The following is a 12,413-nucleotide window of genomic DNA, read 5'->3' as shown; positions in this document are numbered from 1 at the left end:
TAGATAAACTCGGTCTGGAGGGAAGGATAAACTGATAAAGCAGTGTTTCACACAGTGCAAGAAGTACACAGAGTTTGGATACAAACTTCAATCTGAACAGCAGAAAAATGAAGCAGTCTTTTAAGACAAACAGAAGGGGTATATGATGAACAGCAGACCTGGAGGAAGATGAGAATGAGAGCCTGCAGGTTTAAGGGAAGAATCTAAATTTAAGTTCTTGTGCTGTCTCAGGTGTTTACATGGAGCAACTCACATGGGTTTTCTCTTCCTCCAGCAATAGAAGAAGGCAAGTGTCTTGGCCCCAGGGCAGTAAGTGGACAAAGGGGAATATGAAGAGAGGTGAAATTCAGACAGTGAGTTGGGCTGTGTATTTTAACACACCACCATCATTCTGAGAGAAGGCAGGAACAAGTCAAAATGGGGATGGTGGCTCTGCAACCACAACTGGAGGACAGAATATGTGAACAAGGTGAGATGAGAACCTGCAGTTTATTGGGATGCTGCTGCAGACAAGCCTCTATCTCAGTTCCACATCTGCAGTACCCTCCACTTAACTGCAATACATTTAATCAAGCTGCTTCTTATGGGAACCAAATAAAGCTTGATGATGCTTAATGGCTGGGTTGTTTAACTGGGCTCATAATTTTGATTAATTAAGATGCTTGCAGGTGTTGGAGAGGCACTTCCACATCAGAGTTGATGTTCAGAGGCAAAGGGGGTTCCCCTCCTGGAGGATTTCTGCCAGTGCTACTTCAGCAAAGCAAAGCTGCCCTCAAACCCATGCAAAAGTCAACCCTTGTAGCTGGCAGTAGCCTCCAGATTTCTGGGAATTCTGACAATCTGCAAGTCGTTTTGGGAGGAGATATGGAAAAATCCAAACCCCAAAACTCAAACTTTTGCCTAGGGCAGCCTCTGTGTCCTTGATAGGAAGGAAGTGAAGATGTGAGAAGCTCCTCTCCAGGTGATGGTGCTGCTTTCAGGCAGGGGATCCAAGCAGCCCAGCAAACTGCCCACCCCCAGAGCAGTGTCCCTGCTCCAGTGAAAAGGGCAGCAGAGCTTATCCTGAGTGGAACACACAAAGCCTGGTTATGAGTTTGTCCCCTGTGTTCCTTTATCCTCACTCTGTGATTTCAGCTTCCCCCTGCCAGGATATCACCCTTTTCCTACAGTGTCACCAGCTCCCCATCATGGGTGACCTACAGGAGCCTGGAGGGGGATGCACAGAGAGAGTGTCCAGCAGGTACAAGAAATCACATTATAACCTCTCTCTTAAGCAGTACAAATTTGTATTTCCCTTTTCTATTTCTTACAGAACATACTTACCTCAGGTTTTTGTCTTCTGAATGCTGATAAAATGCCCTCAGGTTAAAAAACATTTGGAGATAAATTATGGTATGGATACCAGTGTGGCATATGCTCATTTCCATAAGAAACTAACACTGGAGGGAGGCACAATGAGCCAGACTCATCACTATTTTCAGTATCAAACACTGACATTAAATTAAGCAGAGCTTGATGATTTAAGGCTTAGTAAATTACTACTGCCAAATATAAAGGCAATGTAACCTTGTGGATAGAGCACTGGAGTAGGGCTCAGAAGAGTTGCACCCTGCCATGGATATTCTGAATTAATTTGGACAAATGTTACCTTCACATGCACATCAATACTGGTCAATCTTCCACTTTTCTTTTAATGTGTATAAGAAATGCAAAAATGAAGCAGCATATTGTCTAGGGACCACAAAGACAACCTTTTTCCAAGAAACAGCTTGTTTGGCAAGCACAGGAGGGAAAAACTGAGTCAGGAGGAATGATGTCAGCCTTTTCTCATACATCCACATTGTCCTGCTCAACCACAGCTTTGGAATAAGAGACACTCAGATCTAATTTATGGAAGCTTAAGCAGATACCAATTGGAGTAGCCCCTGAGTGTTATCAGCATATTTCATAGCTTGTGATGAATCATAAATGAAATATCTGCTTTCCAGTGCATTAAGGCTAAAGCAGAAGTTGATTAGGATTATTCTGACCCAAGCAATGGTTCACTTTTCAGGGAAGGGGTTGAAATGTCCAGACATCAGCCTAATTTGTCCTGGAGTTATAATGCAGGGGATTACAAACATAGAGTGACTGCACCTTTGAACTCACTGTCAGTGTCTGCAGTCCATCATGGAGCATCCATCTTCTCATTACAGCCTGCCTCAAGTTTAGCTGCATGGGTGCTGTCTGCAGCCTAGCTGGTCAATTATTTTCCTCTACTTCTACCCCCAGAAGAATGCAGGACTCAAAGCCATTTGACTCTGAAAGTACTCACAGGCTTTTGGTTAAGTGTGCCATTAACATGCCAGGGCCTGCTTGTCCTCTCCACTTTGATCATTGAGCAAGTACCTTTGCTTCCTGCCGGACCAACAATGTTAAATTAATATATTTGCCCAGCAGCTACTGAGAGAAACAGCCTGGTTACGCAACTCTCTACCTCCAGATTGGACCTGAAGGCCAAAGAACAGATTTTGCAGCATTTCAGCCCTTTGAGAGAAGCTTTGTTATGCAAAATTCCTCTTATCTCAACTTTTATGAGGTCTCTCAGAGCATAATATAGAGAAGGCAGACTCAAAGATAACTGGAACTGTTCCTTAGAACCTATTATTTTATTAATCAAGAAAGATCAGAAAAATAGGTGGAAGGACAGCAGATGACTAGACAACACTGAACCATAAATTGTCAAAAACCTGTTCAAAAGAGCTGAGATGTTCAGCAACCCAACTATAGCTGGTTAACTTGTTCTGCCAGTGTAAAGAAGCCTCAGGTGTGGATATGGATCCCTGCAGAATGATCTTCTCACCAAGAAATAGGCAAGAGAAGATCCTGAACTGGCCCCAGTCCCAGCACTGGAGACCAAGCAAGGACAGTAGCACTTGCAAGGCTTGAAATGGTACCAAAGCAGCAGACATTGCCCAGAGCCTCACTGTGCTACCTCAGCCATGACCACACAAAAGGCTTCCTGTGGCTTTTGAACTGAAATCTCCCACTTTCTGACTCACAGGGGCTGTTTCAGACTGCAGGAAGCAGAAAGTGGACCAGAGCAGTGGAAGGGTCAGACAGCATCAGCTGCTAGAACCTGTGGGTGCTGTGCTCCTCCTGACTCATTTCTCCAGAGACTTTCCCCTGGACTGCTCAAGGGAAGCCATTTACTATTTCAGAACAAGTTCAAACTAGAACATTTAGTTTTTGCAAATTTTCTCTATCTTTCTACCCATCAGAAAAATTGATGAAATCCAACTTCCTTGATAGTCTCAAGGTGACTTCCAAGATCTCCTCTTCAGAGAGAAAACGAGCTCTGCCCTCCTTGCTGTTCACAGGGTAGGGGAGGTGCAGCAGCAGCTTGCTGTAAAAGAGGACACAGGGGATGTCAGTGTCTCAGACCAGGTGAGCAGTTGAGGTATCATTGCAAATTACTCCTGCAATTCCTCAGTCAGTATGCCAGGAAATGTTATCCCAATAGATCTCCTTGTTGTGATGGGTGGTGGGGTTCCTGCAACACCTCATGCACAGCAAGACTGGATATTAATAGAAATATTGAAATATCTCTGTCACTTAAAAGCAGCCTGGCTTAGAAGCAACCCCAGAACCACAGAGCTGGAAGCAGTTGCTTGGAATCTTTTTACCCATCTGTGGGAGAACAAAGTTTTTCAGCATGTAGAACTTGACATCTTGATTGTTTCCTTCATACTGAGAAGACTTGCACTTATATTTGTGAAAGCAGCACTGGTTCAGGCTGTACCCAAGCAACCATCAGATTTATGGTGAACTTTTTATTTGCTAGGCTTGTGACTAGAGACAGCTGGGTGCTGAGAAGATAATGGCAGATCTGAGTCACCAAAAAAATAGAATTGCAAAAGGAAAAGGATGCTGAGGTTTTCTACATCTGCAGCATTGCATTAAGCTACTTCTTTTACTGCCCATAGGTTCAGCAAGTCATTAGCTGAGCAATTATTCCTCCCAATTTTCCAGTTTCAAAACTAACATTCCCAAACCTTCTTCCACTCCTGTTGCATCCTTGGGTTAAAATCAAACACAGGGTAACTGATTTTGCCTGGTTTTTGGCAGAGAAAAATGGCTTTTCTGTAGTTAGTCTTCTGGGGACTTATTTAGGCCTTAATCCATGGCCTGCACCTGGAATTTATCTGCAGAAAGCTGTTCTCATATAAATCTTCCCACACCCCATTCAGTGCAGCAAGTCAGCCCAGAGAGGATTAAGGTTTCTTATAAAAGCAGTCTTTGTGAAGAAGGACTTTGAGCAAAACAGACATGGGAATTATCAGGAAATCTCAGGCAGAGGAATTGCACACTGAGGGAGAGATGGAGGAAGAGTGAGAAATCCAAGAGTGTATTATCAGTTATCTTTGTAGGCTTGAAATAGTCCTATTAAAAAAATCAAAGGAAATCTCTTTAGAAAACCTTGTAACATTTCCATCTCTGCATTTGTGCTTGGATATGTTCATAATTCGGTTTTCAGCTACCGAAAATTTATCTGCACTTTTTTTACCATCTTTGGTCATACATATTTGTACAAATTAGTGCTTAGGAATACTAGACTAAGTCTTTCAAGACCTTGGGCAGCTTTTTGCCAGGTGTTTTGAGTCCCTGATACTTGCTGTTTAAGTAGCCAAAATGTGTCCCAAAGCTTTTTACTGGACAGTATCACAGATTCAAAGCCAGCAGATTGAGCACCTATGGATGGACTATGAGTGGTTTTTCTGTACTTATTTTTCACAAGCAATTATTAATAGTACAATCTTTAGCTTTGCTTTCCACACAGATTGCAGTTTAAAGCTTGGCTAAACCCCATTTCAAACAGGATATTAACTGGACTTCTATCAATTGTGCTGCACTTACTTTTTGGGAGTTCGAAGGTCAAGAACCTTGTCCTGGATGTCTAATGCGATGTCTGAGTACTTTGTCTCTGGCAGCTTGATTTTAATCTGAAACGATGGGCAGAGGTAAAGCTGTGATTACATATGTTGCCCTAAAAGCCATAAAAGAGCTCATTTTCATGAATATTTCAATGCTAGTATCAAAGAGCAACGTTTTGAGTAGGTAATTTGTATCAGAGCAAATCCGACAGTGATAATGACTGCTTTCAATAGCTTAGTGATGTGTATTGATATCCTATTCTCTTCCAGTTCCTGAGCTGCTAATGTGCTTGACAGGTGTTCAACACTCAGCAAAGCCTCAGGCTTTGTGCATTGCAGGGACAGTTTGCTTCTGCTAGAAAGATAACACAGCAGTTCTACCTGTCCTGGAGCTCAGAAACCAGGGAGGTCTTTGATTATATAATGATGAGGCAGGATCTGATAGCTGGAACTTTAAAGGCTGTCAGCATTGTAGCATTTTGCTAGCCCACACTAGCAAAATGCTTGTAAAAAATGCAGGAAGATGAAAAAAAATCTCCTTCCCAGCCCCTCTCTTCTCCAAAAGTGTGTCCAAGATGAAACTTCATCTCAGAGCTACATTTTATTCCCTTTAAGTTTATATGGGGCATATGCATTTGCAGAGATTGCCTTGAGCACACTTGGTCCTTGAGGAGATACACAAGTTCCTCAGGTTAGCAAGTGTAAATGTGACCTAAAAATGCTTGGAGAACCGCAAGAAAATGCTACAGGAGGTCAATCAAAGGCAGCAGTGGAGCTTTGTGTTTACATTCTGCCCCTCAGAAAGATGGGGAGGTGGGAAAGGCAGAGAAAGAGCACAGAGAAGGGACCAGAGCTCCAGGCTCAGCTCACCACTATATCTTCACAGCAGGCAGTGGAGGGATCTTTCCCAGTCATCCCAAAGAAGACATCCTCTGTTCCCACGTGCTGCTTGAAGGAAATCTCATACCTGCCAAAGAGAAGCCATTGCCTAGGAATACTGGAGCAGGAGGCTGAAGGAGACTGTGATCCTCAGAGGACTCTAAATCCTCCTCACACTGCCTCTTCTCCTTTGCAGTCTCCCTTCAAGGCTCCAATCCATTTGCACTGGGTTTCTGTTCAGAGCCATGACTGGGACAGCTGGAAGACAGGTTAAAATCCTTTCTTCCACCTCCCAAAGCTCTCACCATGCTGCCTCTGCTCCCCTAACCAGCCTTGGCAGGACCAGGAAATGCTTCTTAATGCCTATCAGCAAGTCAAACACCACAAACTCCTGGGAATTGATTTGAAAAGGGGGATGCCACAATAACATGTGTTCTGTTCTGTCCTTTAGCATATTCTTGCAGCCTGAGCATAACACTCTTAAGCCAGACCGTAGTTTTGCATTCAGCTAACTTTAATTTTCTTCTCCTTCACTTCTACAAAATGTGGAATCACGTATTCCCTTGCTTTTGGTAATTAATGAATGAGGAAAGGAAAACTGAATTTGTATTTATAACATATGCTACTCCTACTAAGTTCAGCAAAATTACTGGGGTGGATCACTTGTCTAAGCTGTTAGAAAATCTTTCACATCTCCAGTGTGCATCTGCATATGTAATAATTCCTAAGTCAGTGACAAATGTGTCTAATAGCTCTGGATGCACCTCTGTAGCCATCTGTTTTCCTTTTAGCACATTTTCTTTGCTTCATTTGATGAACTATTGCAAAGAGTTATATTCTCTCTCTTCATTTGTGCAACAAGGGTCAGAAGTGCTTGAGGCTGGAGAAGCACTGCAGAGGGGAATGGTTAAAGAACAGCACAAGAAAATCTCCTCTGTGCCTACAATACAGACAGCACGTTCTGTACCTGACAGGTGACCATTTCAGGGACAACTGTGCGTGAGGGTGAATTCCAAATTATCTTCAGAAAGGCTGAGTCGCTGCTCAGGTGGGTCTCAGGTCCTGTGTTTAGCTGGGAAATTGAAAACCCCATTTTCAGAAAGGTGGGTCTCAGGTCCTGTGTTTAACTGGGAAATTGGAAACCCCATTTTCAGAAAGGTGGGTCTCAGGTCCTGTGTTTAACTGGGAAATTGGACTCCTCATGTCCTGACCTACATGCAAGAAAAAGTGAAGATTCTGGTGCACAATGTGCAGCTTCGTGGGCTACAGCCTAGAACACTTCAGGACATGGCATTGAAACAATGACTGGAAATGCAAAAGCTGCTTTATGGACTGACCTTCAGGGCTTTCTGACCTCCACAAACTCCAAATCACATGCCTGCTTTCAAGAATATTTTTTGCTACTGTTTTTCTATGAGCAAGGGAAAAAGCTCTGGTTTCAAGTTGTGCTTTGACAGACTAAGATTGAATGACAAGATTTAAGAGCTCAAAATTGCCTGCACACAGCTTTTCTTCTGCAGTACTATTTGTCTCTAAAGAGCTTAAATCTTTGAAATGCAAATATACATTGGAGTACTTTATGAATTTATGAGTATGGAAAAATGGATGCATCTCAGTTGCAGCAGGAAAAAGCAGGTATTTCACACAAATGGCATATTTTAAAGTTAATAAATCATTTTTCTGACCTACTTCCCCTCCTAATCCCACTTTATACAAGTAACTGACACTGCACATAAACTTATGCTGGAAAACCAACACTAAGTTTCTGTTCTGAGATCAGAAGATTTCAAGAGAGGGGTTAAAACCATTCTTCACATATTGCTTTAGATGCAACACTGATATCTCTCCTTTCTTCTTGCACAACACAATCTTTTCAGCTGGCTGCAGATGCTGTTTAACTCTCATTTCCATTAATGCTATGTGAAGCCCACACAGGCAGTCTCAGCTTTCTTACTCTGGCTTTTCTCTAGGGTCCCATGTATCATCAAATTCAGATCCTTCTGGGACCTCCTCTGTATTCCAAATGGTTTTCTTGTTTTCAGATTTCACTTGAAAAGTACCTGTAAGTGAGGAGAAAAATCTCACTGACACATTTTGAAATGTCTCTGTTCCTCAAGTGTTGCTGAAAGCTTAGAATATTTTTCAAGAATGAAAAAAAAAAAAAGGAAGAAAAGCCTTTTCTAAAGCCTGGAAAAGTATTTCTAGGCTTTAGAAAAATCTTTGCATTAAAAGCATTCTAGGTAATGATTACAGTCTTCGTCACCTTACTCTCTTATGAATGAGGATTTGCAGAGGGAGGATGTTTTCCTTTCACTTAAATCTTCTTTACCCAACCTTTATTTCCTGGAAATCCTCCTTTCTGGCATATAATATCTAGCACTTCAAAATCAGTAAAGTGTAGAGGGATGAAATACTAATCTTCCACAAGCCCCCTGACATGAGATTTTCAGTGAGCAGAGTCATTCACAAGAGGATCACCTCCTCACACAGAAATCCAGCTCTTCCCATTAATTATTGGGCACAGCCCAGACAAGGTGCTGAAGACACGTGAAAGTTTTTGGGCAGAATAGTATGGTTTATGTCTGTCCTGCATGGAAAAACATTCTTTTAGTAAGCTGGTAAATGTGAAACTTGAGGATTTTAGAGTAGAATCTCTGGTTATTGTTGGATAGCAATAAAAGCAAAAATAATCTATTATATTTGCCACAGTTCCTTTCCTGCAAAACTCACCCTGGCCCTTGTGGGCCTTTCTTAGGGCTCAATAATGTGACAGCCTCAGCTCCAAAAAAACTTAACACTAACTTTGCCAAGTCTCTACCAAAACTGCCTTCCTGTCTTTCCTGAGTTCTTACATGGAGCTTTTGCTGCTCAGTTATGATCCCTGCAGCCCCTGACCAGGCTGTGCTCTGAACTATTATCACCTCCACTGGAAGCTGATCTGGCATTACCCTTTCTGCTCCTCTTTGCATGTTTTAGAGTTAAGCTTTCAGGAAAGGAATGATTTTACAGTGTAATTGTAAGGAATGTCATGCTATGCCCATCTCAAACATCAGTGACCCCTCTTTTATAGCTGTTACAGTTTGCTGTAACTGAATTGTAAATTCAGCAGAATTTAAAATTTAAATTTTAAATTAAAATTTTAAAAAAAGCTGAACAGTACATGAGACAATGCCAAAACACACAAATACTCCTCCTTACTGGTGGTCTCCTTCTTGACTGGTCCAACACTCCCAGGAGTCATGGCAGCAACAGAACAGCGTGGCTGCAAAGAAAGGCAAGAGCATCTTAAATCAATTTTTATAGAGCCAAGCTTGGTTACAACCATGATGTCAGTAAATACAACACATCATCTAAGGTCAAACAAATCCCTGATAGAATTGAAAACACATTATCCCACAGTTTCATGAGTGAACCACTGAAAAATCTCTTTTCTTCACTCTGACAGAGCAGAAAGTGACCTTGACACACTGGGTTTAAGCAGGACTGACAGAAGCCCATCCATACAGACAGATGTGCTTTGTGAGTTTTGGTTTCCATGGCATTTTGGCAGAATTTCCATGCTTTGCCTGCCATGAAAATATTACAGGAAACCAAGGGTGCTACATGAAAGCCCCATTACAGCATTTGGATTGCTTTTTACTGTAGAGATCATGAGGCAAGAACATTTTCTTCTAATTATGAATCAATTTAGTGCTAATAGGCCAATGTGAGGCATTTCTCTATATATGAAGATTCCTTGGTTCAATAAAAGTGCCTCATATGCACAGAGCATTAAATTAAATCAAAATAAAGATTTCAATTTACCCAGATTGACTCAGACTTAATTGACATCTCTTGTGGCAACTTTCCATTTCTGTCTCTGAAGTGTCATTCATTTTATTAATAAGATGTAAACAAATTCCTTTTAAAATCAGGATGTTTACTGCAGAGATGTACAGCAATAATGCAGGGTTTAAAAGGCAGGCATTAAAGAGCTGGAGGATAGTTGGGGTGTGAAGGACCACATCTGTAACCCTCTGAAATAAAACTTCAAGGGTCTTGCACCCCTTCTATCCCAAATATCACACTACTGGGGCTGGTCAGCTCTTTGTTGAGGAATGATTTGGAGGAACACTCAGGCATTTGCCATTTTTGTTATCTGGTTTTGGTTGTTTTTTTTTTTTTGTTATCTGGGGTTTTTTTGTTTGTTTGGGTTTTTTGTTTGTTTGGATTTTTTGTTTGTTTTTTGGGGTCTTGGGTTGGTTTTTTGTTTTGTTTTTGTTTGGTTTTTTGTATTTGTTTGGTTTTTGTTTTTGGGGTTTTTTTTGTTTGTTTGTTTGGTTTTTTTTCTGTTATTCATGTCATAATATGATCTGTTCAAAATTCTGAGGTACTTGGCAAAGTTTTGAGCCTTCACAGAGGCCTTCTACATTGTTGGCACCTTTGGGGCTCCTGGGAATATTTCTTCCCAGCACACAGGCAGGCCTGGATAAAATCAGGTGTTGCATGTTGCAGGAATAATGCATGTTCTCCAAACACTGTTATTTTCATCTGCTCCTGAGAGGAATTGATACAGAAGAACACATTCAGATATTTCTCTCATTATTCATCCAGATTATGCACCTTAGAATGATTTTTCCCCTGCCCCTATTTTACAACCACCAAATACCTATTGTAATTTAGTGATCAGTTATCTCTGCAGTTCTTCAATGTCTGACATATGCAATTAAAACACTCAGTTGCCTCTGGATATTTTGGTCCTTACTCAGAAGCTGAGCAGCAAATTTTTCCCCTCATATCTGGCTGCAATTGCCTTCATCTCCAGCAGAGTTCAGGGGAAAGTAGGGGAAGCCTGAAGTATCTGAAGCTCTTTCAAGTCCATGTTCTCTTTTCCTTCAGGCTGAAAAACTAAACCTCCCTCATATGTTGTGCTCACAGTGTCTCCTTGTTGTCCTGGGGCATCTTGCTCATTCTCAAGAGCTTCTTACTCTGAAAGGGTCCTCAAGCTGTTTCAGTCAGACCAAAACCTTCTAAGGTTTTCTGTCACAGACATATTTTATGAAAAATCCTTTCCTTAGGATTTTTTCTCCTGAGAAGCTGAGAGGCCTCAGAAATGAAATGTAAACAATGATTACCTGCTGCTGTGGAATGCAACAGGAGCATCTGTGATTAGTCTCATGTGGTTGTTTTTAATTAATGGCCAATCCCAGTCCGGCTGTCTCGGACTCTCTGGTCAGTCACAAGATGTTATTATCATTCCATCCCTTTCTATTCTTAGCCAGCCTTCTGATGAAATCCTTTCTTCTATTCTTTTAGTATAGTTTTAATACAATATATATCATAAAATAATAAATCAGCCTTCTGAACCATGGAGTCAAGATTCTCATCTCTTCCCTCGACCTGGGACCCGTGTGAACACCACCACAGTTTTCATTCTGCTTTTACTCACTCTGGAGAAAAAGAGATTTGCTACTCCTTGATTAACAATATAAGGCTATGGTACAATATGTAAAAGAAGCAGCAACTCCCATGAAAACTCACCACATCATCATCATCACCATCATCATCCTCCTCTGGAGCATCACGCAGCAGTTTGGCGAGGCTCTGCAGAGAAGAGCCCGAGAACACGCTGTCCAAATCCATAGCCACTGCTCACCTGGGCAGGGAAAACAAGTGGCAGATGAAGCAGGAGCTAAATGTGCTTGGAACAGCCTGTAGAGCACAGTTTTCCTGCTATGCATTTGGGAAGGAAAAGTTTAGCCAAGTTCCTGTGTGTGTGATGACAAAGCATGTAAAATGGAACATAAAATCAAAGAATATGCTGAGTGTGACTCATCAGGATGGGTGAGTCCAGCTCCTGGCCCTGTGCAGGACAGCCTGAGCCCCAGCATGTGCCTGGGTGTCACCACATTTCTCTTCACAGAGAAAAGCAAGGCACAATTCCTCCTAAGAATATTTCTGGGTCTCATTCTCTGAACCTCAGAGAAAGGAAAAACAATTTTTATCTCAATGGCTGTGCCTGTGTTGTGCCAAAGTAGAATGCAATATGGAGATTGTTTACCCAAAGTGATGGTGTTTTGTTCCCTTGGCCTGTCAGGGTCAGGTGTGTGTGTGTGTCAAGACTATTGGGGGACAGTCACGAGATTCTGTGCAGTGTGTGCAGGGTTGAGTGCTTGGCAGATTCAGTTTAGATGTAATGTAACATGGCGTAATATAATATAGAAAAATATTGTATAATAAAGTAATTAATTTGCCACCTGATAAGATGGAGACAGATGCATCATTCTCTCCCCTCTTCGGGGGCAAAAAATAATAACACTACGATACCTGGGAGCACTGTCCAAATGCTCTTTACAGCCCCGGGGCTGTGACCACTCCCTGGGACCCTGTTCCCGTGCCCGACCACCTCTGGGGGAACAACCATAGCAGATACCAACCTAAACATCCTCTGAGGGAGCTCCCGCTTCTCCCTCGGGTCCCGGTGTGCCCTGTCCCTCACTACGCTCCAGTCTGTCCCCTGTCCCTCGCTCCGCTCCCGCAGCCGCGTCCCTCATCCCCACAGCAACGCCGACACGCCCCGCCCCTCAGGCCCCGACAGCCAATCGGAAACGACATCCCGCGAGTGGCGGCCGCGCTGACCAA

At 42.3% G+C, this 12,413-nt stretch overlaps 1 protein-coding gene across 1 annotated transcript; it reads right to left on the bottom strand.

Annotated features, from left to right (window-relative positions):
- Positions 1-1,665: 1,665 nt before the first annotated feature.
- DNAAF6 (dynein axonemal assembly factor 6) lies at positions 1,666-12,319 on the bottom strand. Its single transcript, XM_066559565.1, has 7 exons — positions 12,209-12,319; positions 11,313-11,427; positions 8,991-9,054; positions 7,747-7,852; positions 5,784-5,880; positions 4,897-4,982; positions 1,666-3,385 (listed from the first exon to the last, which is right to left on the bottom strand). The coding sequence occupies exons 2-7, from the start codon at positions 11,412-11,414 to the stop codon at positions 3,250-3,252; spliced, it is 591 nt and encodes a 196-aa protein (XP_066415662.1). The 5' UTR covers positions 11,415-11,427; positions 12,209-12,319; the 3' UTR covers positions 1,666-3,249.
- Between the last annotated feature and the right edge of the window lie 94 nt (positions 12,320-12,413).

This window comes from Molothrus aeneus, chromosome 14 (assembly GCF_037042795.1).
Source record: "Molothrus aeneus isolate 106 chromosome 14, BPBGC_Maene_1.0, whole genome shotgun sequence".
NCBI classification, from domain to species: domain Eukaryota; kingdom Metazoa; phylum Chordata; class Aves; order Passeriformes; family Icteridae; genus Molothrus; species Molothrus aeneus.
This window is presented reverse-complemented; position numbering and strand designations above follow the sequence as displayed.